Source organism: Terrapene carolina, unplaced genomic scaffold (assembly GCF_002925995.2).
Source record: "Terrapene carolina triunguis isolate 2854851 unplaced genomic scaffold, T_m_triunguis-2.0 Scaffold633, whole genome shotgun sequence".
NCBI lineage: Eukaryota > Metazoa > Chordata > Testudines > Emydidae > Terrapene > Terrapene triunguis.
The window spans coordinates 1,909,705-1,917,816 of NW_020664984.1; the positions used below are offsets into that span (position 1 = coordinate 1,909,705).

General features: G+C 43.2%; 1 protein-coding gene across 1 annotated transcript in view; it reads left to right on the top strand.

Moving 5' to 3' along the window:
* The window catches only part of EXOC6B (exocyst complex component 6B), a 326,512-nt gene extending 319,156 nt beyond the window's left edge, over positions 1-7,356 (top strand). Inside the window, exon 20 of the mRNA XM_026659543.1 lies at positions 7,232-7,356. Within this exon, the coding sequence (XP_026515328.1) occupies positions 7,232-7,356 (125 nt within the window). The remainder of the gene's footprint in view (positions 1-7,231) is intronic.
* Positions 7,357-8,112: the final 756 nt, after the last annotated feature.

Genomic DNA, 8,112 nt, shown 5'->3' on the forward strand with positions numbered 1-8,112 from the left:
TAGACCCCATTGGGAGTTGGGCATCTGAGTGCTAAAGACAAGCACACCCCTGTAGTTACTGTCTTTTGTTTCAGTTTCCTTCAAGCATCCTGGGGGGTTGGAGAGGCTCCTTCTTTAGCCAGCTGAAGACAAAATGGAGGGGTCTCTCCCAGGGTTAAATAGACTCTCTCTTGTGGGAGGAGACCCCCCTCCTCCCTCCTATGCAAAGTCCAGCTCCAAGATGGAGTTCTGGAGTCACCTGGGCAAGTCACATGTCCCTGCATGACTCAGTCTTTACAGGCTGAAGCCATTGCCCACATGGAATCTTGCATGTCTCCAGGAAGACTTCTTATGTGGATTGGAGCATTCCAAGATGCATTGTTCCCTGATCAGGTACTTAACCTGGCGAATTCCTTCCTAAAGAAGCTGACCAAATGCCTCCCAAAGCTTACTTAGAAACCAAACAAGCATACCGCCCATATTCTTAACTTCAAGTAGATATATATATGTACAAATAGGATGAATAGATATAGTAGACCATAACCTTTACGGAGATATGTTACCTGGCACAGGCAGCACAAAACATATTCCAGTTATGTCATACATACATTTATAAGCACCCCCTCCCCATAAAGCCTTATGGGGTACGCTGTCACACCCTCCCCCTGAACTTACTGCCAGAGACTTGGACACTGTCCATGGCGGAGGCAGTATACCTACAGTTCCTCTTTTCTGGACAGGGCATCTGCTACCCAGTTCTCCTTTCCTTTAATATGAGTAATCTCCATGTCAAACTCCTGTAGGACCAGGCTCCAGCGTAGCAGTTTGGAGTTGGTGCCCTTAGTTCGGTGAAGCCATACTAAAGGTGAATGGTCAGTTAGAATTCTGAACCTCCTATTAAAAAGGTAAGGTCTTAATTGTTTGACGGCCCACACAATGGCATAGCATTCCTTCTCTATAACAGAGTAATTCTGTTCGGCCGGGGACAGTTTTTTGCTCAGGAAGGCAATGGGATGCTTCTTACTGTCTTCCCCTGTCTGCATCAGCACAGCACCCAACCCTGTGTCTGACGCGTCAGTGCACAACTCAAAAGGCTTTTCGAAGTTAGGGCTGGCCAGCACAGGCTTCGCAGACAGGAGTGCTTTTACCTTGTTGAAGCCTTTTTGGCATGCCTCTGACCAAATGACCTTATTAGGTTGATGCTTTTTACATAAGTCCGTGATTGGGGACACAACGTCACTGAACCCCACCACAAACCTCCTGTAGTAGTTTGCCAAGCCTATGAAGGATTGGACTTGCCTTTTAGTCTGGGGTACAGGCCATTTCACGATGGCTTCCACCTTAAGAGGGTCGGGGGATATTTTACCCCCCCCTACCCAGTGCCCCAGATAAGGGACTTTGGCTGCCCCTATCTTGCACTTGGAGGGCTTCACAGTTAGCCCAGCCTCTTTGAGCTTTGATAGCACGACTTCCAGGTGCTCTCTGTGGTCACCCCAGGTGTTGCTGAATACAGCAATGTCATCTATATATGCCCTAGCATAATGCTGCAAGCCATTTAACACTCTGTTGACCAGTCTCTGGAAGGTGGCCCCCGCATTTACCAGACCAAAAGGTAACACTGTGAATTCATAGAGCCCTATGTCTGTGATAAAAGCTGATTTTTGTTGCGCCTCTCCCTCCAGAGGGATCTGCCAGTAACCTTTCGTCAGATCAAAGGTACTAAGGTACTTGGCTTGGCTCAGCACATCCAGCATGTCATCAATTCTTGGCATGGGGTATGCATCTGTTACAGTGACAGCATTGAGTTTTCTATAGTCTACACAAAATCTAACGGTGCCATCTCTTTTGGGGACCAAGACCACAGGGGAAGCCCATGCACTGTTGTAATGATACCTTACAAGAGACCTTTTGCATGAAGCATATCCCAGTTACATTATATCACTTATTACCGTATTTTCTCTAAATCTATCCCAGTTACATTATATTGACTTATTATTATATTTTTATAAAACCATGTAGACTGCACAACGTCACATTCTCTTTCCTACATCTCAAGTTCCACCCTGTATGCTATTCAGCTATGCTCCATCACTGTTACAACTCTCAGACTCAATTGCTGTTATACATCCCAGCTCTGGAGCACTATGAGGGCTGGAGCTCTCGTTAGATACTCTATAGGATTGCCATCAGGGCTGCAATGTTTAATTTTTATTCCTCCCTCATTTCCAGATGTGCTTTATCCTTGCTACCTAGCAAGCTAGCCCTCCCCTCCTGCTCTTTCCCCAGATTGATAGGAGGAGCTTGCGTCTCTCCTGCCACCCAAGATTTCCCTAATTTGTTTCTTCCAACTCCTCCCTACCGAGTCTTTCTCCTGCCCTTTCTGCTTCCTTACTGTTCAGTGACTTTCATAATATCAAATTGATTTAAAAACCCTTGTCCCCTTCTACTATTATTTGGTCCAAACTCATTGTAGCATCTAGGATTAAATCTTGTCTGTATGAAGCTTCATAATCCCATAAACAGGGTTGAGGGAGGGCTCAGGCAAACCCTACCTTGATGCCACCCCTTTGCCTGCAACAGCCTCTCAGCTGTTGTACTCCAAGCCCCCCTCTCTGTCTCCAAAGGTCTGCTGCAAACCCACCTCCTCCACTAGTCCTACCAACCATGTCTGTGTATAGAAGAGTAAGAAAGTGTGTGTGTCAGCTTTGCAAAACTCTTCTGAGCATTTATGAGCCCATGCTGAAAATTTGCTTCTGTAATTATCATCTTGACATGGGGCCAAAATATTGCACAGCATGAGCAAATGGGAAGGTAGGATTTTGCAAAGGTGTGTGTGTGAAATACATAATACACGTGATAATATAAAAAACCTGTGTGTATATATAGATAGTGTATATATATAAAATTCAGCTACTACAGTGACAAAAGGGTGTGTGTGTGTGTGTGTGTGTGTGTGTGTAAAAAAAAAAAACAGAACTTGATGGTTTGGCTTAAAGGTTTAATTGGCATGAGTTTGGGATAACTGCATTATTCACAAGTAATGAAACCATGTGCAAATTATGCAGGTTACAGTAAATGAGTGCTAATAAAATCATTGTACCACCCATCCACACCATCATTCTGAAGGTGGGACACGTATGATGCAGAAAACCTTGTCCCTAAATTAGTGAATTTGGGAATAAAGAAGCCAGCTGTGTTTACTCCTAACTACACACAATGTATTAGAATCTCTGTATACTTGTATACTTGCATGTATAGCTGTGTTACAGTATATGAAAGGATATTCCCAAATTCTGTATCATTAATTTACAATGGGTGCCTTTTTCCCTTGTGTGTTTGAACTCTTTATTCTTTGTTCATTGCTTAACAGTTCCTTGATTCTTTCATTGGAGAAGCCTTTTGGAAAAGAGGCTAGAGTCCCTCTGTAACCTGCCCTGGGTGGCCCTAGCTGTAGGCCTTGCAAAGACATTACTTCTTTGGCCTGAACACAAGCCTCTCAAACCTTTAGCCTGGCTAAATGCTTTGTACAAACAGCCGCATACAGATCTGCTCTATTCTCTTGTGATTTTCTGCTCAAGGGGCCGTATGGTAGGTGGCTTGCTCTATCTTGCCGCTCGCCTTGGTAGTGGAGAAAGTACAATAAACGAATCTGACAGTGCCGAGGCCACCACTGTGCTGGGTCGTTCTGAGAAAACTGTACTGAAACCTGATTGAGGAGATTAAAACCAAGAACTGGCTGTGTCTTTCCTTTAAAGCTCTGTTCCTTTTTAAAAGGACTTTGTACATTTCCTTTCCCCAGATAAGTTTGTGGCATTGGTATGTAAAATGTGACCTATGAGTACAGAGGGTGCTGCAGTACTTTGTAATAATAATGTGGTGAAACACCCCATTCATTCCTGTTCCAATCCCTTGAAGTCAATGTACACATTGCATCGTATAAGCAATATCTGTGATCTCATTTGTACTGTAATATAAGTAATATAATAATGATCTCATAGGCTGTTTCACTCCTTGGATGTATTATTCATGCAATGCATGCCTCCACCAGTTTTTTGAGGAGTTACCGTTTGAGCCAGTCTGCACTACAGAATTTACTGAGTTAGTGTATGTTTAATACAGCGGTGCTGTAACATGGGTTACTCTTCCCTGTACAGGATGGACCATACTTTATTACAGTTGTTTATTAACGTGGGTTACACCCCACTACAGACAGGGTTGTAACATGGTTCCTCAACATAACGAGAGCAGAGCTAATAATTAGACACATGTAATGAATGGGATGGATTTTACCTTGAATTGTCCCTAAACAGATCACAAGATTTGGGACTGTATTGCTTATCTGGAAACATTCAAGAATATCAGCAGCAGATCTTTTGCAAACAAATTGTCATGAATAGTTGAAAGACGGTGTCTGCACAAATTGGGAATCTTACGGTTGAGTTTAGAATTCTAAATTAGTTTCTAGCAACTGTTAGACACTTGAATTTACAAACTGGCTTTTTTCAAAAAAATAATTTCTGATATTTCTCCCAGTGTTCACTCGGCTATAGATATAATAGGATTTGGCCACATGCGTAGAAGCAAGAATATACGCCTGCCCCTCTCAAAACACTCCTTTGTTACAGCACAGTGCCCCAGTGCAGTAAACCCGTAGACAGGCCCCTTAAATACGCCATCTCAGTGATAATATTTTCTGTGCATTCTTGGGAAGCCAGAAGGCTTTTTCCTGCATTTAAAATGTGTGTGGTGGTCAGATGCTTAATATGGGGGTTTTGTATTATGTGAATGTGCCCAGATGCTGTGGGGATGGGCATGTAACAGAAAATCGCCTCTTGCAGAGCACCAGCATGAGACCTCTGCATTGCTTAAGTCCCTCTTAGGGCGTGGACTGTCCCCTGAGCACAAGGGTGAAATTGAGTCTGTTAAATAAGTTTATACAAAATGCACAGTAACACGAATATCAATGGTTTAATGAAATTTAAAACTAATTCAATGAAAATAGTTTGTCACTTTAAATTTCAACTTTCCCCTGGACTGTTTGCAGCCCGGACATTGGAGCACAGTGGGCAACAGCTGGAGACTCTGAAAATGAAATTGACTAGACACTGAGCAGCCTAGTTTAACTGTACAATCTCCATGATGTGCAAATGTCAATCAAAACCAAACTTGTCAAACATACAGGCCTAAATTTAGCCCTCGGGCCCATATTTAGGGACCATCAGAGGTGGACCTTTCTTTGCCAAACATCTTGAATGGTGAAATTTAAATTAGATTTTTTGTTTAATTCTTTGTTAAATTAAGTTTCTGTTAGTAGCACAGGTATGGGATTTTGGTTTTGAAAACCTGTTTATTAATCTGACTGCCTCTCTGAGTTCTGTAACAAAAAACAACTTGCTGCAATTTTCCAAATATTGTACTACAGTGAGAGTCACTTTAGAAATGCTTGATTGAGAGGTTAGTCATAATGCCAGTTGAGACTATTTTGGTATGTTAAAATATTAAAAAGTAAAACTATTGACATTTGAAAATTGGCACTTTAAAAAGGACATGGCAGCCAATTTCCAAATTGCAGGATGTGCCTCCTCCGACATTTGAATGAAAAGGTTGCGGTGGAGGGGGGGACAAATGATCTTAATTGCATGAGAATTTGGAAATGGGGCAAATTCCGTGTGTCTCATTAAAGCCAGTGGGACTGCTCAAGTGACTGGGCTGCAGGATCAGGGCCTTAAAAATGTGGTTCTTAAATGTATTTTTCCTTCTTGGTATTACTTCAAAGTGAGAGAAATAATGGAAGCAGGCTTCCAGTGAAGGGAATATATGGAGTGAGGTGGCACCATTTAGGACTTTGTGGGTAACCATATATTATCCCTCAGTACCTTAGTCTGGGCATGAAGATGTGAAGTAAAACCTTGCTTTTATCTTCCTTTGCTCTCAGCAGGGGCACAGGGGCTGTGGAGGCTTCATGCTAGGCTGAGGACTTGCTCCCCTACCTTACAAAGTCCTGACATGATGAATAACTGTGCTGAAGTAGCTGCTAAATCATGGGTGTTGGGATCATTTTATTTAAAAGCTATAGCTTGGAGCACTTTTTCTTCTTCTGTACAGCCATGGTAAACGGTGTCTCCTGCAAACTGTCCCAGTTTGACATACTGTAATTCCACAAAAGCAACAAAATTCAGCCAGGCAAAAGCATAGGACATACAGTTGGCGTATGGTATTCCTAGGTGACTTCACAAACCACGTACACTTAGACATGAGGGAGTAAAGTGAGGTTGGAGATTCAGCCATGATCCTTGTATCTAAGTGAGGTCCTGGTTTTGTATGAAGAGTCGTTCTAATGGTTGGTTTAGTAAACTTGGGCAAGATCAGATGGCCTGAATCAGGCCTTCAACACAAGTGCTCAGCAAGGAGAAATACGGTTATCAGCCTCTTTGTGACAGTTATCAACCAAGAGCTGTGAAATGATCCTCTAACCTGAAATCATAATGTATGGTCCCCCGTATTAGTTTTGGACTAAGTTTAACCAATACATTAGAAGAAAAATAAACCACCTAAGTGTAGAATTGGGGCCGGATTACACCAGAAAGGGGCAAACATGGCTTTGGAAGTGTTCTTTGCTTTATAAACCAACGTTATTCAGATGTCAAAAGTCCACTTCCAAAATAAATAAATAGGCCACACAGTGGGGGCAATTCTTCCCGCTTTGGGTGCTTGTATACGAGCAAAAATGTTTCATACCAGAAAATGCAGATAATCTGCTGCAGAATAATTAATGGTGCTGCTGGGCATATTTTTTTGATGAATGCTTATGGAACCCGGTGACAGGCGTGAAATTAGAAAATACCTTCAGTGCCCTAAAATATAAATAGCTTTCGGAACTGAAAAGAGTTTCACAGCTGAAGATTTTATTGTGTTGAGAGGAAAAACTTTTCCACCCCCACCTCCCCTTTCTTCTTTGCAAGTTGTTTGTCCATTCACAAAACAAATACTCTGAAGCCCAGTGCGGCTCATGGGAATAAATTTCAGGTCGAATTAGTACAGTTTCCTTGCTGTCAGGACGGTGGAATTAATGGTGTTTTGATGACACAAATTTTGAAGGGCAAACAAAGAAGCTGAAGGGAGGGAGACATGACTCCTTAGAAGTGCAGTCCTCCTCTCCCCCAGTCTCTCTTGTCTTCCCTGTCATCCGTCTGCCAATCTCCCTGTCCATGGTTAGTTAAAGGCGCTTTTTATCCTCTTTTCTTTCCCACAGAGTTTGCCAGATCCGGGCCAGTGCCTGGGTTCCAAGGGGACACACTGCAGTTGGCCTTCATCGACTTGAGACAAGTAAGTCTTTGTGTTTTTGTTTTTTGTTTTTCTTTTAAGATGTGTGACTGAAGACCATCAGGTCTTAAGGAAAAGGGAGGGGAGGGGAAGCGGCATTGGTGATTCAGGCCAGAGACCTATATTCTCCCCCTTTCTCCCCAGTACTCAAGACCGCCAACTTATTTAGCTATCCAGGGTCCTAGGAGTGGCCGAGGTGAACAAGTTGGTGGTGTAGGGAAAGGGAGAAAGACATAAGTGACCCCAAGCAATGGGCCCATTGTGCTCTGGTTGGCTTCTGCAGACATGGCAAAAAGATAACTCTGAAACTCTCTGTGCTGACACTAAGCAGGTGTTGCTAACAGAGAGAGCAGTGATGCAGAGACCGCCTGCATGGAGCACTTTTGTTCGCAGATAATGCCCGGAGAAGCGTTTCAGGAGGGCGAAGGAATTTGCATTCTGGGTTGTGTAGGGTGTGTGTGTGTGTTTTTTTTTTTTTTTCCCCCCAGCTCCTTCTTTTGCAGACATTCCCCAGCCATGAATGACAAAGTGGCTGTTCATGAAGATGGGTACAAAAGGCTCCGCCCATTGATGCCTACCTCACAAGAGATCCCATTATAGCCATGTTGACCGTAGCAGGTACTAAGGCATCCCTAGAGCTTGGCAAGCCACTTTAGGGAAAAGGGCCATTCTAGCGAGTCATTTGTTATGGTAGAAATGGACATTATTGATATACCAGGCGGGGGGAAAAAGGGAGCAGGGCCCTGTCATCTCTTGGCACTGAAGATGGATGGGGTTGGATAGAAAGTCTGAATGAAGTAGGACTCGATG